This window comes from Eublepharis macularius, chromosome 3 (assembly GCF_028583425.1).
Source record: "Eublepharis macularius isolate TG4126 chromosome 3, MPM_Emac_v1.0, whole genome shotgun sequence".
Taxonomy (NCBI): Eukaryota; Metazoa; Chordata; class Lepidosauria; order Squamata; family Eublepharidae; genus Eublepharis; species Eublepharis macularius.
The window spans coordinates 65,372,782-65,393,771 of NC_072792.1; the positions used below are offsets into that span (position 1 = coordinate 65,372,782).

The 20,990-nt window shown below is 40.7% G+C and overlaps 1 protein-coding gene across 3 annotated transcripts in view; it reads right to left on the bottom strand.

Annotated features, from left to right (window-relative positions):
* Window positions 1-20,990, bottom strand: part of MID1 (midline 1) — a 285,444-nt gene that overhangs the window by 43,369 nt on the left and 221,085 nt on the right. For all 3 annotated transcript variants that reach the window (XM_054975067.1, XM_054975066.1, XM_054975068.1), the window contains exon 3: window positions 8,018-8,113. In XM_054975067.1, the coding sequence (XP_054831042.1) occupies window positions 8,018-8,113 (96 nt within the window). The remainder of the gene's footprint in view (window positions 1-8,017; window positions 8,114-20,990) is intronic.

Sequence of the window (20,990 nt, forward strand, 5' to 3'; positions counted from 1 at the left end):
TCCAGTTTCAAGGTTTCCAGGCCACATACTTGCTTTTGAAAAATTGTTCTTGGTTAGCAGGACACAAGTAGGAAGGGCAAAGTCAATCGGTCGCCAGTATCTCCAATTGTGTCAATGGCTCTGACAAGTATCCAACCACCAAAGCTTTGTAAATGCAAATGGACCACATGGCTAAAGACAATGAAATGGACAGCTCACACTCTGGCTGGAATCTGACACAAAAGGTGACAGACACTAAGAAGACAGGGGGCTAGATAGGATTTTCCTGGAGAACCCAGGAAGAAGAATTTTAAACCACAATGGGGGATCTGGAAGAAGGATCTTCTTCCGCCTCTTTCCTTCTCCAGCTTTAAACATTGGAACTGTCTAGAAATAACAGTGTTGCCCCAGCAGCTTATCTCACTGTTCTGGAGGTACCCAGTCAATGGAGAGCTTTCACTCTGGCAAGATGGCGAGTCTCCCCTCTGCAGTCTTAGAGGGGAGATGTAAAAAGATTCCTATGAAGGAGAGAACCTGTCCATGTGGCACTGAAGAGTTCGAATCAGTTGAACACATACTGTTTTATTGTTGCTTTTATCAAGAAGTTTGTTTAAATATAATTTTCCCTCTGTTTAAGAATTATCCTGGATGTTTTGACGTTGATATTTTAAAGAAGCTTTTAATGGGTATTAACCAACAGGTCACTATTAGCTGCACTAATTTTTTTTTCCTGCTGCCTGTAGAATTCGTCATGTAATTTTATGTATGGATTTTAAATCTTAACTATTGGTCAATAGTTGGACCAATTGTTGACATTATTATTATTTTTTAGCTTGCTTCTGATTTGTACTGATTGAAGGCCGAATAAATAAAGTGATTTAACTAAAAGACTAAAATTTTGTTTACAATTGTCTATGCTTTTGAGATCCAGTACAGAAGTCATTAGGAGTGTGCAAAATGAAACAAATGAGCCAGGAATACACCCAGAAACTGTTTTTTTTGTTAAAGTAGCTTCTGGAACAGTGAACCAAATCTGGGAAACCAAATTATAACAATGGCCTCCCACCCAAAAGTTGGTGTATTTCATTTGGATTCTTCTCAGTGGCATCTTGTTTTTTTTAATGGCATACTCTGATTGGATCCCAAAGGGAGAGAAACTATATATTATTAATTTTTCTCTGTCCCTACCTGGGAAATGGCACTGCCTGCTTGCCGATTGGGGTCTCTCAAGGGGAGGCCCCACCTATCTGCTTTGGAAATATTTGAAAGATTTCAATCATAGGCAGCAATTCTGAAGACATGTCCCTGGGAGTAAGCACTATTGAATAACATGGGACTTATACCTAAGTAGACCTGTTTAAGATTACTTCCGTAATTTTTTAGAGCTCTCTCTTGTTCTGAGTCAAATGGCAAATGTGTACCTACTCCCCTCTTTCAAAAATAATCCTGCCTGCCTCCAGAATAAAAGGAAAACTTATGGGGGAAACAAAGGTCTGTTTGGGCTGGGCGAGGGGTGTGGGATTCAGTCAATCATTTTGCCCGCCTGCCTGCGCTTGGGCGATAGGGGAGATTGGCAGCGAGACTGCCCCGTTTTGCTGTGGAATGCTGAACATTAAAAGGAAGGATTTGGATTTGCCCCATTGTGGGAACAAAACTACAAAGCATGAGGAAACATAGCAGCAACAGGCAACAGCAGAATGCAAAGGTATAATTTATTGGTACTATAAAAAAAGAAAAAGTGAACATGAAGCAGGATTCTTTTTAAAGTTGCTGTACTGCACTGGGTGGAGCGCTCTCCTTTCTGGGAGCCCCCCTGCCACAACAGCCCTGCTACTCTCTTGCCAGTCAGTTTCCCGCCATTGTGTGCACCCACTGACGCCATTGTTGTGTGTGTATTATTGTGCTTGAGGAAAAACTCAGTGGATCACTGGTCTAGACTAGGAGGGGGACTAATGGTTGATGCAGTTTTGGGTTAATGGAAAACATCTGCCACAGAGCTTATTTCCCCACTGTTCTTGAAAATAGTATGTGCATGTGCAGGTGTCTAACACTTGCCTTGATGCCTTCCCCATTTTTCAATGTCCGTAAACACTGAACCCTGTTGTTGAGTGTGCTCAAACTTGTCGGGTTGATAGTTTAGAGACAGGATCATGTTCTGTGTGATTTTGGTACCATTGATGACAAAATCAGATGTCCCAATCTGGAGGCCATCACTGAAAGAACAGATCCAAAACTCATGATAATGAAAAAAAAACAAATGGATTAGATCCAAGCTGACAATGACCCATCCAGAAAAAAACCCAGTAACAGTACATACTTGGCTCAGAACCCTCAGATCTGAAACTAAAATGGAAATTTTTTTCAATGCACACCTCTAGTAGTCATTAGAGTGCTGGAATAGGATAGGGGAGACATAGGGTCAAAACTCTATTCTGTCTTGAACATTCCCTGGTTGACCTTGGGCCACTCATTCTTGCTTAGCCTAACTTACCTCACAAGGTTGTTGTGAGGAAAATCTGGAAAAAAACAGGGTTGTTTTTTCCAGGTTATAAATATCTAAAGCAGGTTATAAATATCTAAATGAAGATATATATTTTGGGGAGGAAATGTAAAAAAGTGAGGCAGAGCTGGCCTATAGAGTAAACAACATTCACAGATTGCACAGCTAAACTATTGACTATTTAAACTGTTGCACGTAAAGCAAAAGAACTGGGGGAGAACAATTTCACCTTAAAAAAATTGTCCCAATACTACAGTTCTTGGAGGTAATTTTTTCTTACCTACAGAAGCAATTAAAAGATGCAAAGGTCCAACTGATTGTGTTCAACTGCTTGGGTTCATTTCTGTCTCACAATATTCTCAGTCTACTTGTAAACATGATATAATCAGTTCAAGGATTCACTAAGGGAATTATAGGTATTACTGTGTGACAAGATACTATCTCCTCCCACCATGTGCTATACAGTAAATAAATAAAATATATCTAGTTACAATAAACTCTAGGGTTGCCAGGTCTCTTTACCCTCTTGGTGGAGGGGGGATGGACCTGGCACTTCCCTTTCAGACATCTTTGTGTACCTACAAAGTGTGCACGCACTCCTGGAGCAATGATGACACTTCCGGGAATGATGTCATCATGCAGGCCTTGGAAGTGTTCTTCACACTGGTCCAATTTAGGCTCCCAAATGGGCCAAATCGGCCTGGTGCAAAACTCAAGAGCACTCCTAGAGCCTGCACAATGACATCACTTCTGGGAGTGACATCATCATGCTGTGCCGGGAGCACGCTCTGTGAGGCCCTTTCCTGCACCTTTTCCCTTGCTGACCAGGTGAGTGGTGGTGGGAGGAAGAGGCTGGGGGCAGGGTATTCCCCGCTCCCACCAGGGGAACAACAATCCTATTGAGCCCTGATTTCTCCTTTCAATCAATTTTTCAACTTTGTCTTTCAGTTTGCTCTTATATCTAAGGAAATTTATTGAATAAGTGATATTTTCCCAAATGTAGCTACAGAAAATGTAGCTTTTTGTTTTACTCTACAGGGAAGCTGAGCAAGCTACTATAATGGTCATCTACCTTTTTGTTATTAGATGGTTTTCAGTACAATATAAAGTGCCTCCAAAGCAAGTTCTATAGTCCAAATTGTGTATGTATAGTGTTCAGAGAAAAGGACTATTAGTCAATGTTCTGATCAACCTGATCAATTATCAGGATTACTACTTAAATCTTCCTGTTAGCTGCTGTCTCAGCTTCTCAACTTGCCTGAGATTGGATCGAAGAATTCCCAAATTTCAGTTCATGAATGAGAAACCAAAGGAGCTGGCAGTTTGCCATATAATGAAAACACAGTATGCATTATTTTTATTGCAGTGAACAAAGCCTTCTTATTGTTTAATAGTCTCTCTTGGGCAGCACCCTGACGGCATAGTTCTAATTTTTGCTAAACCACAAAGAAGGGTTTTTTTTCACTAAGCCCATTTCATGGAAAACAGAAGGGAGATATTCTTAGCTGCAAAACTTAAAAGGACTCTTTGTTGAACTAACTGAAGTCTTTCTAAGTATTGGCATTTTCATTATTTGTAATGAAATCCTATTTTTCTACTCGTTCCCCTTCTCTGTTTCACTCTCACACATTCCACTTTTCTTCTGGGATTTTTAATTTGGCCAGCATACAAGAAAAAAGATCTACTAGGTTCCTCTCAATGCCACTCACACTTCTCGCTATCTTTCTTGCTCTGCTAATGTTACACAGATACGAAGATTTGCTAGTCTCAGCTCTGCTGTCCTGTTTCAGGACAGCTTTATCATGATAACCTGCCCTCTCTTGTTTTTGTGTGTTTACATAATTTGGACATAAAATAAACCATCACTTTTAAGCTAGTCCTTGTATAACAAGTCCAGCCTGGGGCAGTTTTTTAATAACCAAATTAAAAACGGAATGTTTCCATTATAAACAGAAACCAACAGACGCAATATTTATGTCAAAGGAATATATAAAAATGACTTTTCTGTTCTGTATAATTTAAGAATGATTCTCTCTGGGAGAAAAATAACAACATTTTGTAGAAACATTCATGATTTTTTTCCTATTTAGATTTAGAAAGCATTGGCTAAAATACAGGCATGTAAATCATCTCCAGGAAAACAGATTCCCTCCCACTCCTCTCCACTAATTGTTCCAGATTTTTCCACAGCTGTGTTCTGATTATGTTGCTGTGCAACAGACTGAAACAACTTCATTCTATTGACTAAATAATACATGCTTTTCATAAATTTCTATAACATTTAAATGTACCCCCCCACACAAATGGAGCTCCATAAAAGCGGGGTGGGGGGGGGAAACATGCTGTTCATAATGTTCAAACTTATACCCTTTCTTTGACAAAAACTATAATTTTATAGTTGGATAGTCCCATTGGACATATCCAATGGGACTATCCATGTTCACAGTAGCAAAGTGATCTCACTCAGAAAGAGTGGGTTTATGCTGATAAGCTGTTTTTGCCAGCCTGAGGAAAAAATAGTGGGCGAATAGTTTTGAAATCTAAAGATAAATTAGAACAGAACTACACTTTCTAAGAAACACAGGGCTACTCCTAAAAATGGCAGTCCTGTAATGAGTTTATTCCTCCCAGTTTTTCTGTCAATTAAAGTCAATGATGGAGGGGAAGGAGTAGTAGTCAAAGGCTAGTATGCAGTAGGGTTGCCAGCTCCAAGTTGGGAAATTCCTGGAGATCTGGGGGGTGAAACCTGGAGAAAGTGGGGTTTGGGGAGGGAAAGGACCTTGGCATGGCATAATTCCATAGAGTCCACCCCCCAAAGTAGCCATTTTCTCCAGGTGAACTGATCTCTGTGGCCTGGAAACCAGTTGTAATTCTGGGAGCTCTCCAGCCACTACCTGGAGGCTGGCAACCCTAGTATGCAGTAGTGCCAAAATTAGGAGCAAATATACTATGTTCTCGTGAGAAAGGAAGAAACTGATATAAGGCAGCCATTTTTATGTCAGCCTCATGATTCTTATAATAGTTTGGATCCAACAAGCCTCAGATATAAGGATCTTTCTTGCATTCTTCTCATTCCAACAGTTCTTCCCAGCTTTAGGAAATTTTATTCTTGCGCTCTCTTTCTCCTCCATCTTCTGTCAGTGGAAGAGACAGACAGGGAATTGTCTCTTCCCCTCCACCACATGCCTCCCTAACCCAAGTGACTATTTATTCATGTGAGTCGCATAAACCAGGAATAATCTGGAGTCAGAAAGGACTGCTGGAGGGATGGAAATGTGAAAACATCAGTCGCCATAAGTCCATTCCACTAGCTGGATCCAACTCAATATGTAATTCTGCCTTAAGAGTTTCTGTAAATAGGTATGAATATGTCTGGAGTCTAGACCTATCCATAAATTGTCTTCATTTGTACAGCATTAAAACAGAAAGACTGTGCTAATTTATAAGTCAACCTAGTATGTATATGAGCGCTACAGAATTGACCCTCATGCTTGTGAACAACTTCTCCCCAAACCATGTGTAGATGTGTGTTGGACAGTAGTCCTACAGAGCCTACACAGCCAACATGCTAATAGGTTGTATGAATCAGTGTGAATCACCTGACTACACATCTGTTTACCACCTTTTATTAATAAATACATACGCATATAAACATGTGGTTTATGCACCAATCACAATGTTATGTGACATAGTATATGGAGGCACATGTTAATCTCCAAAATCAGTGCTACACTCCACCATGTATAGACAGTGGCTGATTCTGTACACGTTGGATAATACACTTTCAATGCACATTATCAATCGTTTGAGGTGGATTTTTTGTTCCGCACGCAAAAAGATCCGTTCCAAATGATCTATAAAGAGGATTGGAAGTGCATTATCCAACGTGTGCGGAATCACTCAATGTATAAAAAGGTGAAACAACATTCCATTGTTTTAACATGCATACAATATGTGTACTCTGCCACTGAGCACATAAAGGGTCAGGAAGAGATGCTAAGGATTATGAATAATGTAATGTTTCTCCCAATAACCTTTTCTGAAGCCCATAACAAATTCATTGAAAGGGATAGCAGATAATGACTGCAGGCCACCACTGCTTAGTTCCAAACAACAGCAGCAACACATTAACCCATGCCGGTATAACAAGAAACATCTACTTTTCAGACTATAATAACTGGGTGTGAGGCATTTTCCGTTACATGGGTTTTCTCTACAGGAAATGGGACTTCCATGGGTCATGAAAAGAGACAGCATCCACCTAATATTTAACTCAATGTTAAATATTCACTGATGGAAATGTGTCCATGACACTAGTGGCATAGAAAACATTTTAAAAACCAAATGCCTACTCTAGTCAATGGGTTGGGTCCAGACTAAATTTTCCAATGGCAGAATGGAAATATCTTGCCTTTCCCTTCACACTGCAGCACACTGATGTCCACAAAACACTGTTCCTGGGGACAGCAGACTCTGAGGAGTGACAAATGTGGACTCTAAAGTGAGAAGGGTGAAAGTGCCTACTGAAACTGACAGTTTAGTTTGGATCCAACCCAATGTAACTGCCAAAATTTACAGAGGATGAACATGTAAAAAATTATCCAAGCATCATTTCTAATAATGACTTTTGGTAACCCTTCTAATGTCAGTACCTAAATAAGGTGAATTTGTCTTCCTTGTGATTTTACTGGGAATGGGATGAAGTGATATATGAACCATGCAGCTGTTGTTTCTTGGCAATTCAGAGCAATCTGTAAAATTAAGATCAAAGGAACAACACATCTGCTTACAGTATGGCAGTATCTTTAAATGGAAGAATTGCTGGGTCTGAGATATAACTAAAAAGGGAAGATCATTTGTATGTAGGTTATAAAAAAAACTAAGCCACGGAGAAGAAAAATCTCTCAGGCCCAACAGAATTAGAAAGAGAAATCCAGCCCACAGACACACGCTTTTAAGTTCCATTTAAATCCCAACCCTAAAAGTATTTACTCAGACACATTTTCTGTGTGTTTGGATAGGGTTGCCAACCTCCTGCTGGTACGTGGAGATCTCTTGGAATTACAACTGATCTCTAGGACAGAGAGATCAGTTCCCCCAGAGAAAATGGCGGCTTTGCGGGGTGGACTCTACGGCATTATACCTTGCTGAGGTCCCTCCCCTCTGCAACCCTCCCTCTCTAGACTCCCCCTCCCAAAAAAACTCTAGAAATTCCCCAGCCTGGAGTTAGCAACCCTGTGTATGGATGAGTAGAATAATTTGCCATTAATTAAATTCTAAAAAGAGCAAAAAGAGCATACAGGTTTTAGCAAGAAGACCTCAGTGAGTCACTAGAATCAGCTGATAAAGAAAGATTGACAGTAGCTCTCCTGAATCTCAGAAGGAGGTCTCTTATCACCTGCTAACTGATCCCTTAACCAAAGATGTGGGTGATTGAATTTGGGACCTTCAGAATGCTAAGAGTGTTTTCTCCCATTGAGTTTTTATTAATTTCTGTGTTCCAGACATTAAGTGCTCCAGTCTAGAAAATTTACTTACCTCAACATGTTGGCAAGTTTGAATTAATTTAGCCAAAAGTGTTTCCAGTTCAGTATTTCTCTTGATAAGGTTGGTGAGATTGCTTTCCAAATTTTGCTAGGAAAAAAGAATACAGAGAAGAATAATGTACTATTTGGTACCATTTATAATTGCAATCACATAAGTATATGGAAAAGTAATATTTATTGGCATACTGTTGGATATTACAGACAGGGGCATATGGGTTTAGCCATTAATCTATAAATATATGGCACTAAACATGATTTTTTAAAAAAGAATGTTGTATTTTACAAATGTATTTATCACTGTTGTTTTCATGATCTCACTGCTTATGCCCCATCTCCCTTGCATAGCATAGTGGTTACAATGTCAGACTAGGATCTGGGAGATCTATGTGTAACTGTGGGTCAGTCACATACAACCTCACAGGGTTGTTGTGAGGCTATGCAGGAGAAAAGAATGATGTAAACCACTTTGGTCTCCATGGAGGGAAAAGATGGACTATAAATGAAATGACAGAGATAGAGCTGCAAAAATAGAAGACATACTTAATAACATTTGATGAAGTGGGCTCTAGCCCAGGAAAACATATGCAAAATAAATCTGTTAGTTGGAATTAAAAGCTACTCTTACGAGTGGAAGGGTACTTCTGCTCATGTAATGGGAAAACAATTTGAACTGAACCCTCAACCCAGTGCACCCCACAGTACACCTGAGAGTCTTTCTACTCCCAGGAACACCCTTGGGAGGAGCACTGTGGGCAGAGAGAGGAAAGAACCATTCCACAAGTGGAACTCTGTTCACAGTCATTTGGATCCAATGCTTAGGCTTGAAGTTGCCGCAAGGCTACTTTCCATTTTTTTCTGCAGCAGACGACCATTCTGAAATCAGACATGGAAAGCATAACTATGCTACAGAACAGGGCCGGATCGAGGGAGGGCAGGGGGGTAGTCTGCCCCTGGTGCCACCAGAGAGGGGGTGCAGGCAGCTGCCAGAGGGCGCAGGCAAAAGGCAGCGCAGGGGGCTGCGGGGCTGCCCACGCCATTCGCCTGTCCCGCAGGACAGGGGGTGGCTGGCTGCTCCCTCTGCTGCGGGGCAGGCGAATGATGTGGGCGGCTGCGCTGTCCTTTGCCAGCCCTGCAGGGCAGGGGGTGCACGGCAAGCTGGCTGCCCCCTGTCCTGCGGTGCAGGCGAAAGCAGTGCGGGGGGCTGCGAGGCCGCCTGCACCATTTGCCTGCAGGGAGGCGCACACTGCCTCCGCACGCTGCCTCCGCCGAGGAAGTCGGCGCTGCTACAGACAAAAGGTATGCATCTACTGATTTCAAATTACTCAAATGTGCATTTTTTAAGATATCCACTCAATAAGAACCAAGGAGATTAAGGAGGGTACATTGTCAGTTTGGTTAATACATTTGCATTGCAAGTTCTCACATCCCAAGTCCATTTTTACATAAACAATTTGCACGGGAGGCCCAATATGCCTCACTGCTATTTCAAAAGAATGCTCTTGAGATGAAGACCTTGAAGGAAGTTTTACGTTTGAACCATTTTAGTGGAAAATCTGCTAAAAATTAAATGTGTTTATTGTGCTCTTCTTGCCAGCTACAGTTCTGCTTTTCTCTCTGGTAAAGCAATCAACTTTTTGCAACAAGATTTCATCTCTCTTTAATCCTTCGCTGCTCAGAGATCTCTGCGTGGACTAAGGCTGATATAAATAGAACGTGCAACACAGTACTAAACGCAAGCAATAAAAGCATGCAATATTTTTTAGCTCATACTTGAGAGTTTCTATGCAAATAATTCATTTCACTTGATCATATTAAACTCAAATGTGCATTATCTTACATAATCATCGTGATGGTAACTGGATATTTCTATTTTGTCAAGGAATATGGTAGTTCTACTAAGATATAAGACAAGAGGCAGACATCCTGCTCTAAAATTATTTCTACACTATCATATTTTAGTTCTCATATTTCTTTGAGGCATAAAAAGGGCCAGTGCCACATGCAAGTCTGTTTAAGTGACTTTTTGCACACAGCAAATGTTCACGGGGGCCTAACCTGCCAAAAATTAGAGTTACTTTCTTTATGCTGCTGACAGCTATGTTGTGAACATAGGACTAGCCTGTTTTTAATTGATATTTATGTTCTTGTTCATATGGCAGCCATGGCAAAAGGGACCCCAGAGACTAAAACTATATCCAAGAATAGGTAAGTCTTATGTATCAAAGGAAAACTCTGATGTTCTTTCTCTTACCCATTCCTGTGCCCCATTAACTTTACAGGCTGTTGGTTTTTTGGACTCTTAGATCCATATATAGCAAGATTGAAGAAAACAGGAACATGACATTATTTTGACTAGAATTACAAAATAAAATGCTGCTGACAAATAAGACCATTAGCACTTTATCAACACAGGAAAGGATATCAATTTTTGCATGATCAAGCCTTTATTTATTTTAGACGAATGTGTCTCTTAGACCACTTTCTTGCAAAATAAAATTACATGAAGAATGGGGGTGTTATTCCTTATAAGAAAAAGGATGATACTCATCATGTCCAACATTTTTTCCTGCTGAAAGGAGCTCAGTGTCTTTTCAGCTCAATGCTGAATCACCAGTAATTTAATCTCTGTTTCTTTTACTAATGGAATTCTTTACTCCCAAGTGCCTCCTTTCCTAGAAAGTCTTCAAAAATAATTAAATTCCTTTATGCCCTTCTTTAGTTCTTTGGCTAACATTTAATCCTTTTGCTAGAATTTACTCTTGCAGCTGGCTTTCTGCCTTTTAGATCCTTATACATGTTTTGGTGCTAGTTCATTTTCTTTAAATTTTATCTTTGGGTGTTACTTTGATTTTATTATGGTGCTGTCCAGTAAAGTCATTTGCAGTCATGGTTCAAGTTGGTGGTATCACAATTAAAAACAGCTATTATCTCGATAAATCATAAATGCCGATTTAAGAACTTCAGCGAGGGTTGCCAACTCTAGCTTGGAAAATTCCTGGAGATTTGGTGACTGGGGAGTTTGGAGAGGGGAGGAAAGTCAACAGGGATGTGATGGCATAGCATCTACCCTCCAAAGCTGCCATTTTCTCCGTGGGGACTGATCTATGTAGTCTAGAAATCATTTCCACCCCAAACTTTTCTGCTTCCACACCCTATTGTATCTCTTTCACTGAATGTCCAAACTGCTATTCATTAATATACTTTCACTGTCCAGACTTGTACATTGTGCTTCTATTGACTTTAACATGAGAATTACTTAACATGCATACAAACAACAATCAAGTGAACACTACATAGATTGTACATGTGTTCACTGTCTCTTGTGAATGGGGCTACTATCTTCTCTTTCTTTTGGAACACAATTCAGGGATTGTAGTCTTCATTCAGGGGTTCTTCCCCACCAAACTGCACATTCTGGTAAAAAGTACTTCACCTGTAACTGTATAAGCAATTAAAAGTCTCTTTGGCAGAGAGGAAACACTGAAACATGGGAGGATTTTTCATTCTGGAAACGTGATGTAGGAGTGGGAAGAATAAGGCTCCCCACAGTGAAGAACATGGGCATACGCACACTCACAATCCATGAACATTATGTTAACTTCATTCATTCAGAATGTTTCTCTAGGCCATGCCTAATTTAACTGACTTCCTACTGTCTCTTGATGTCCCATGAGCTTTCTTGGAGAAAGTAAACACTTTACACTATCGAAATTCTCCATTTTGATTTTTAAAAAATACCTTTTCTCAGCCCTGCTTTGCATATAAACAGATGGGGTTATGCATAATTAGGTTTCTCTAGTCCTTCTTTTAGATAAGTAAAGAAATACGATCCTCTTCTTTTCTTTGCCTAATCTTTTTCTCTTTCCCTTAAGGTATCCAGTGTATGACAGGTTTCTAGAAAGAGGAAAATCAGACTTAAACCAGCACCTCTGCTGCTATCCTCCCTTTGACCAAGCAGCCACCAGCTGTAAGGAAGTCATTTCTCATTCTGCCACCAAGCTGAAATAGCTGGGGCAACCAGCTACTTTGGCTGTGCTGACTGAGACCCCTCCTGAATGTTGTTTTATGTAGGAAGCTGTGTTGTTCTGCAGTAGAACAGCACCTTAGAAACCACAAAGTAGGGTTGCCAGGTCCAGGTTGGGAAATTCCTGGAGATTTGGGGGTGGATCCTGGAGACAGCAGGGTTTGAGGAGGGGGAGGGGCCTCAGAATGGTATAATGCCATAGGGTCCACCCTCCAAAGCAGCCATTTTCTCCAGAGGAACTGATCTCTGTCACCTGGAGATCAGTTGTAATTACAGGGGATCTCCAGCTACCACCTGGAGGCTGGCAACCCTAAGATTTTCAGGGTATGAGCTTTCGAGAGTCATAGCTCCCTTCATCAGATACATGGAGGAGTGAAGATTCCAAGCCTTTATATCCCAGGCAGGAGGTAGGTGGGGTGAAACAAAGAAGGGACTCAGTATGTAACGGTACAGTGTTACAATACAGCTAGATATCTCACTACAGGTGCTAATTTCTGCTCTAATCAAGTTGCATTATATCATCAAACGTTTACATCCTAACTCCCTTCTTTGCTTCACCCCTCCTACTTTCTGCTTGGAAATTGGAATCCAAAGGTTCAGGGGTCTCTACTCTTCCTTGTATCTGATGAAGGGAGCTTTGACTCTCAAAAACTTATATCCTGAACATCTTTTTGATCTCTAGGGTGCCAATGGACCCAAATCCTCCTGAATGCTGTGAGCCTCTGCACAGAAACATTAGTCAGGGATGATGTTGTTTGACCTCTGAGATTTATTACAATATTATTTAAACTCAGATAATATATTCAAATTACTTACAGACTTGCTGCATCTTACCTGAACACACATCACTTAAATCCCAGCAAGAACAAATTATATGTTAATATATTTTTTCGTTCCAATTACTAATGCTTAAAAAAAAATTAGCAACTGGTAGTACTCATTCCTAAAACCACACATGGAAACATAAAAACATAGTTTACATTGTTTCCCCATTTTTAGACAATGAATGAAATACAGATTTTCCAGGCTTGCTGAACTAGAACAAAATCTTAGCTATCGCATCTAAATAATGACCATATTCATAAATCTTATGGAAATGTGTGTATTTCGATTCAACTTTGAATGTAAATGCATGGCACATTGTAGAATCAAGATTTTAAAAAATGCACCCAGTGTTCAATAAAAAGGGAAAGTGTCACACTTTTACCTGCTCATTATTAGTTTATGTTTAGCACAGTGGCTGAGTCCACACTTACTGGCATAGCGCTAAACAGTCGGAATGATAGTGTCTTCCTGGCGCATTTTATGATGTCATCGTGCCATGAGAGCGGCATCGTGGCGCAATGATGTCATAAAACGCGCCAGGAAGACGCTATCATTCCGACTGTTTCGTGCTATGCCGGTAAGTGTGGATTCAGCCTATGTAGAAACAGTTGTGCAGTCATTAGGGAGCTAATGTGTTAAGCAAGCAAATCTAGTGTACTAGAGCAGCAGTTTAGCACCACCTTTACTGTCTTGTTAAGCTTGGGCTGCTCATGCAATAGGTAGGGATTTCATACCTTCTTACTACAGTTCTTCCATGCCACATGGCCTTTTGTTCAAAAGCTTTCTTGAATCCTTAACAGATGCTTTCAGGGTAGAGGAAAGAGAAAGAGACAAAGATCCCTTTCTGCAGACTCCTCCTATTCAAAAGAATTATGATCCAATACATAGCACAAAGGGATGGTGCAACCACCTTGTTGAAGCTAAGCAGGTCTTGGTTAGTGTCTCAGTGGGACAAAATTGATAATACTAGATGCACCACCCTAGGGTTGCCAGTCCCTCTTAACTTCCCAGTGGAGGGGACTGGCTCCTTGTACTTACCTATTGTGGTGTGTGTGTGTGTGGGGGGTGCACGCGCAAAGCTCCCGCAAGTGTGATGATGTCACTTCTGGGAAGTTATGTCATCACGCATCCCCTGGGAGCACGCTCATGCTCCTCAGTTGCTCGGATTGGGGCCGCTGTGGAGTGCAGGAGCGCTCCTGCGCTCCACAGCGGCCCCAAATGGGCCCGTTTAGGCCCAAATCGGGCTCGTTTCAGGCCTGTTTTGGTACAGATCAGGCCCGGTTTGGCCCGGATCAGGGCCGCTGTGGAGCACAGGAGCACTCTGGTGCTCCACAGTGGCCCAAAACGAGCCCAATCCATGCCAAAATGGGCCCGAATCAAGCCCCATTTGGGCCAAAACTGGCCCGTTTTGAGCCACTGCAGAGCACAGGAGCGCTTCCGCATTCTGCAGTGGCCCTGATCTGGGACAAAATGGGCCTGATCCAGGTGGCTGCTGTGCATGGGAGCATGCAGCACTGCAGGGGAGCGCGCACAGAAGGTGTGTGCCCCCGCTGCCCAGGTAAGTGGGGGCAGGGGGTGGGGGCGGGGGTGGGGGATCCCCTATCCCTGCCGGGGGTCTGGCATCCCTACACCATCCTGAGCTCCATAGAAGAATGTAAGATTTTGAATTGTTTATAGTTATATTTTTTCTTAGTATAACTTTAACCAAAAAACCTTGTTTTGTCTTTTAAATTAATAAAGAGCCATCTATCAAATAGTAACATTGTGCAGTATACAGCTGGCAGAGTAGAACCTTCAGCAGTGCACAATAATGGGCAGGATGGGGGTGGAACTCTGGCAAAGATCCTTGTGATAAAAAACGGAATACATGCATGGCTCTATTTTCATTTGTGACTTCTATGATGCTATATCTGAAACTCACAGTATGAAGTTAGACAAACTATTTCACTGTCCAAACTTTAAAGCTTTTAGTCTGCAATAGCTTCTCCTAGATTTGGGAGCTTGTAAACTATCAGGCAGGATCTATGTCTGACCACTAGGTCAGGCTTCGTGTTTTTACTTCTGTTTCTGGCAGTTTTTACATTTTTATTGAGAAGATTATTCACATACAATGGTTATAAAGATACATATGAAAAAAACCATGCATCATAACAAACTTTACTATATTAACTATATACATAGACCCCAATTTTCTAACATTGATGATGTTTACTTTTGTTTCTTTTATCTTCCTAAATTTTAATTGTATTGATTTTGACATTGTGATACCTTCATATTTATTTGGTCTTATGAGCTGAGAATTATTTGGTATAGCTGGTTTAGAATTTGTACTTCATTTTTGTGACATATTTAAAAAAAAGGGTAACCAATATTGCTATTTTAAGATATATTTTAGATTGTTGTAGACTGCTATTTTTTCCATGATAAAATGGTCCCATACTTTCGAGATCCATTGGTCTATTGATAGTGTTTGTTTATTCCAGTGTGAGGCTATCATTGTTTTCACTGCTACTAACAAACTAGCTATGAGATTGCGTCTTATCATAGGGATATTGAGATTGTGCCATTGATTCCAGAAAATTAGCTGTGGTGAAAGTGGAATTTTGTAGTCAGTTATGATATATATGTGTTGTAGCACCTCCTGCCAAAATTTGTCTATTATTGGGCATTGTCACCAGCAATTTATCTATGGATGGTTTTTTGGGGTGTATATGTTGTGGAAGTTTTTGAAGGTTTGGGTTATTTCTTTTGATTTGTTATGTGTGCATCCCTTAGAGTCTTGTATTGTTGATATTGTTCTGGAGTTGTTATTCTCTTTTCTTTTGTTCTCCAAGATAAAATTTTAAGATGCTTTGGGGAGTAGAACCAATGTTTTTGTTTCAAGTATAACAGATTTCATTGTGTTTGATTTATTTCTAGGGTGTTCAATAGTGTGCGTTCATTTAATAGTCTATGGTAGATTTTTTTGCTTCCTCTTTCTTTATGTTTTTGCTCTAGCTGTTTAATTCTTTTCAATATTGCTTGTTTCTGTTCATTTTTCTTTTTATTTATGTATGCTGCTTGTGAGATAAGGTGCCCTCTTCATACTGCTTTAAAAGCATCCTATTTCATCAGATGATTCATTATCTTTTATATAGTGTATTATGGATTGTTCTGTTGATTTGATTACACTTTTATTATATAGAAAGACTTTGTTTAATGTCCAGTGCTTTTCCGGCAGATTGTGGGCCAAAAGATAGTAGGCAGCTTGTCCATGCATGGTCTGACCAAGTTATGTTGCCAATGTGTGTGTTAATTACTCTATTCATTAGTTTTCCTGAGATAAGTGTGTAATCAATCCTGGTGTGAGTGTTATGCCTACAGAAGTATGTATAGTCTTTTTCTTGATTGAGCATCTAGCGCCATATATCTATTAACTGAAAATTTTTCAGAATTGTTGCCAACCTAGTGTTCTGTTTTTTGTTTTTAGATGTGTTGCCCTTGTAATGCAATTTGTCTAGGTTATGATTTATTATGAAGTTAAGGTCACCACCAACAATAACACTGCTGTCTCCATGGCAGAATAGCACAGGTTGTTTAAAGAAAAAAAATCAAAGAAATAGCAGTGAATTAAAAGGCTAAACTAGTTTTTATTAAAATGTAATATAAGAGAGCCATTTTTATCAAGCGATTGCAGTTTAAATTAATATTTTTTCCTCTGTCATAAAATACTGTCCTGGTTTTTCTTATTAAATCTTACACAAAGTGTTAGGAAAAGTAGAGAAGATTAAGTGATTATGCAAAAAGAACACAAAAAGACTCTGAAAAATGTTTTTTGGCAGGAGCTACCACTTCTTTCCTCATCATAAAAAAGTTTCTACTTAATGTATTTCTCTGAGAAGTGGTTACTTATCTATTCACTGACCTAGCAGATTTGACAAGAAACCCTTCAAAATAAAAAGTAAAATCTATTCTGAACTGCTCCCAGGCACCAGGTTCTAAGCACTTGTTTGTTCTTCTTGGCATTCATGTATCCATCTCCCTCTCTACCTAGGTAATTAGTCCATTCATAACAACAATCACTGTTATTCCTAATAGTAATATGGCTGTCTCCATGCTAAACACAATGGCGGTACAAGATCATACACACAGGGCTGGGGATTCTATACATTTGGGAAGACACTCCTGGTGTAGAGAAAAAATGACATTGGAAGTTAACCAAAAGAAAGATTCCTCCCCTCCACAAGCAAGTCTGAGAAGGACTAAATATATTCTAGGAGTAAGGAATGCTGAAGAAATAAAAAAGGAAGAATTAACATGATCAAGCCCTTTATAATCTGTAGAAGCTTGGAAGGGGAAATTTGGATACCCATTCTGCCACTTCTTGTTGTCTCCCAGCATCTATTCTAAAATGGTAAAAAAAAAAAGCATCCCTCAGTGTTAATCAGTATGGCAGCAAAACAGGGTCACTTGCAAACCACAGGGAAACTTCTGCACACCTGGACAAACACTCATGATTGCAAAATTCCCCCCCCCCTTTCCTTGCCAAAATAGTCACAATCTCACAAAACTCAAGAAACTCCTCCTCCTTCAGTCTTCTTAATTGCAATTTGGCTGAAGTTTGTTTGCCTCCAGTCTGAGGAGTGGGACATGGAGGTTAAGGTCTTAATGCTGACGCTGGGAAGAAAGGAGGGGGGGATTTTGAAAAGTAGGAAGATGTTTCCTGCCTCCCGGTTTTCCAAACCCCTATGAGACCCCTCAGTAAACTGGAATGAGAAATTTTCATTCATGGACATGGTATGGTAGTCTGACACGTAGCCAGTCAGACTTCCATACACATGGCTCAGAGACTATAGAAATGCCCTCCATCCTTTGACGGAGGTGGGCAAAATGATATCACTCAGTTGAAGCTCACAGAAGAGTTCTTACTCTATCAATATTAGAAGCCAGCAGTTGTTAACAACAGAATGTGAGATACTTCATATGGTTTTGCATTTCAACACCTTAGTTTCCACTGTGGTTAAGATCCAGGTTTTTGATGAGTAAGCAGATTATGTTACAGTTGCTAAAGAATTTTAATAAAAGGTTTCCAAGAGGTCTCTGGAACAAAAGGATGAGCAACGTAATCAAGAGGGCACAGCTGTGGAAGACTTGGTTGATATGTCCCTGTTACCTTCTTAATTCTCAGTATCTCAAATAATTAAACCACTGAATGCAGCTGATACAAGTGCATCTGCTGCAATATTAAATGGGTAAAGCATGCTTAGTTGGTCCAAGCAGGTACCTTACCTTTAGGAATGCCAAGTGCTTGCTTTGGTTGAGCAGTCTCCTGCTGTTGGGTCTTCCCACACTCTGGCCTCTTAGGCCAGCTTGAGAAACAGTGGGGATGAAAAGGATATTGGCTTACATGCCAATGTCATGTATGGGCAAAAACCAGGACATGCTGTCAGACATCAGCCACCGTTTGGGAAACTTCATGGTAATACCATAGAGTTTCTAGAGTGTTATTTGACAAGCTGACATCACGTCTGGGTTTCTGCTTCATGCTGACATCATTTCTGTCCCTTGCCCCACTCCCACAGCTCTTAAGGATGCCAAGTTGCTGCCTGGTATCCCTCTTTATCTTACCATGCTAAGCACTTATGCCAGCCCTAAAAATATCTGTAGTTCTATTATGTTTGCTGCTTCAGTTCACAAGAGAACAGGCTGCACCACTATTTTTTATCCTGTTGTAACTAAATCCTTTTAGAAAAACAGTCTGCAATATGTCCTTGCAGGTCAACAAACATATTTCCTAAGATGGTCAACAGCAATACACACTGTCTAAAATTAGATACAAACTACTCTCTCACTGTCTCTCCCCCAACCACCCAAACCTCATAATTCTTAAGGGGGAAGGAACAATAAGATGCAATTCCTCAATATGATTGGTCTTTAGAGCACTTTCTGTCTTGAGACAAAACGCTTTGTGGTAATACCTTTCACTGCAATGTTCAAGCAGTGTTTTGAACTATCATTTGTCACATTAATTTGGAGAGAGCAGGAAACCCAAACCAAAAATAGCCAAAAAAGGCAAAGAAAATAGGGACACAGTAGGACTTAACTATCTTTTTCAGTATTGAAAGGGGCCTGTGCATGTGTTGTTGGAGGATGAACTGGGCTCCAAGGATGCTTATCAAAGAACGCATCCTCAGAGCTCAGTTTCCTGTCTCCAGGAGCCTTTCAGTATCATATGATGCTTCAGTCTGTCTTTTACTGAAAAAAGTCATGGGGGACAGGAAGAATTTGGATCCTAGGAAATTTGGTCCATGATGTCTAACACATCCTTTCCTCTGGACACTTTTGGTGATGAAGGGGCAGCTTCGTAGCTTCTGAGTGGGTGACAGAACTAAGATGGCTGGTGCTCATTCTTGCCTGTTCTTTGGAGGCCAGAATAGCATCACATGCCATTTCGCCCAAGTGGGCTCTTAGTATAGGCTGAAGAGAAGTGAGATGAACTTGCTTTCCTTCTGTCAAATAAATTCATCATATCATTCCAGGAGTAGGTACCCTCTTCGACAGAGATGTTCTCCAGCCACACAAGCAACCTATATTATTTATTTTATTTTATTTATTATTTTATTTATGTCATTTATAGTCTGCCTTTCTCACTGAGACTCAAGGTGGATTACACAGTGTGAGATTAGTACATTCAGTTTCAAGGACATTTCCATAAACAATGCCATAGGGTAAATAAACACAATTCTACAAAGACATAGAAACAGAATATAAGCAATTCTAGGGCTGAAATTAGACCACATGAAAAACCTCACAGGAGCACATATTTAAGGCAATAGTTAGTATGTAAGGCAACATGGTGGTGAAGTGTATGGTCCTGTAGTGAAACATTTGAGAGCCCCTCCCTACAATGCAAAAGCCTTTTTGAATAATTCAGTTTTGCATTGTTTGAGGAAAGCTAGAAGAATGGGGTCTTTCCTGACCTCAGGCAGGCCATTCCACAGGGTATGGGCCACCACAGAGAAAGCCTGTGTACAGGCTGCTGTTGATTTCACCATGAGCAGGGTAACACCTGTAGGAGACGCTGTTCAGATGAGCGAAGCTGCCGTGGAGGAACATAGAGAGGGAGGCGGTCCCGTAGGTATGCCGGGCCAAGAACGTGAAGAGCTTTGTATGTGATAACCAATACCTTGAATTGAGCATGGTAGCTGATAGGTAGCCAATGGAGTGACTGCAGAATGGGGGGGGGGTTGATGTTCATGCTCCTGCTCGTTCCTGATAGCAGTCGCACTGCAGCATTTTGCACCAATTGGAGTATCCTAGTTAATTTGGATGGGAGACCTATGTATAGTGCATTACAATAGGCAAGTCTTAATGTTACCATAGCATGGATCCAGGTGGCCAGGTTGGCCATGTTGAGGTAAGAAGCCATCTTCCAGGCTAAAGTGAGGTTGTAAAAGGCGTTTTTTGCAGTTGCCTTAACTTGTTCTAGTAGTAGCACTGGATCCAATATAACCCCTAGACTCTTAACCGCATCTGCAAGAGTCAGATGAACTCCTTCAAAAGGGGGGAGTACAATGTCCTTCAAGACCTCTGCCTTCCCAACAAGCATCACTTCAGTCTTGTCTGGGTTCAATTTGTTCATTTTTAGCCATTTCACTACAGCTGTCAGGCAGCGATCCAAGATTTCTACTGCATCCTAAGGAAACCTGGATAGCGAGATATAGAATTGGGTGTCATCTGCATATTGGTGACATCCAACTCCATCATTGCACATGAGTTCTCCTAAAGGCTTTACATAGAGGTTGAATAACATGCGAGATAAGATTGCGCCCTGTGGAACCCTGTAAGATAGCTCCCATTTTTGAGACAGCTGATTTCCAACAGCAACCCTTTGGGTCCATCTCATAAGAAATTATTTAAACCAGTCCAAGGCACACCCTTTGATGCCCACTTCTGTCTCTAGATGCCTCAACGGGATGGCATGGTGTACTGTGTCAAAGGCTGCAGACAGCTCCAAGAGGAGCAATAAGGAGGCATGGCCTTTGTTTATATTTAGCTGAAGATCATCTTCTAATGCTACTAGTACTGTCTCTGTCCCATGCCCTGGTATGAATCCAGATTGGAAAGGGTCTAGAGA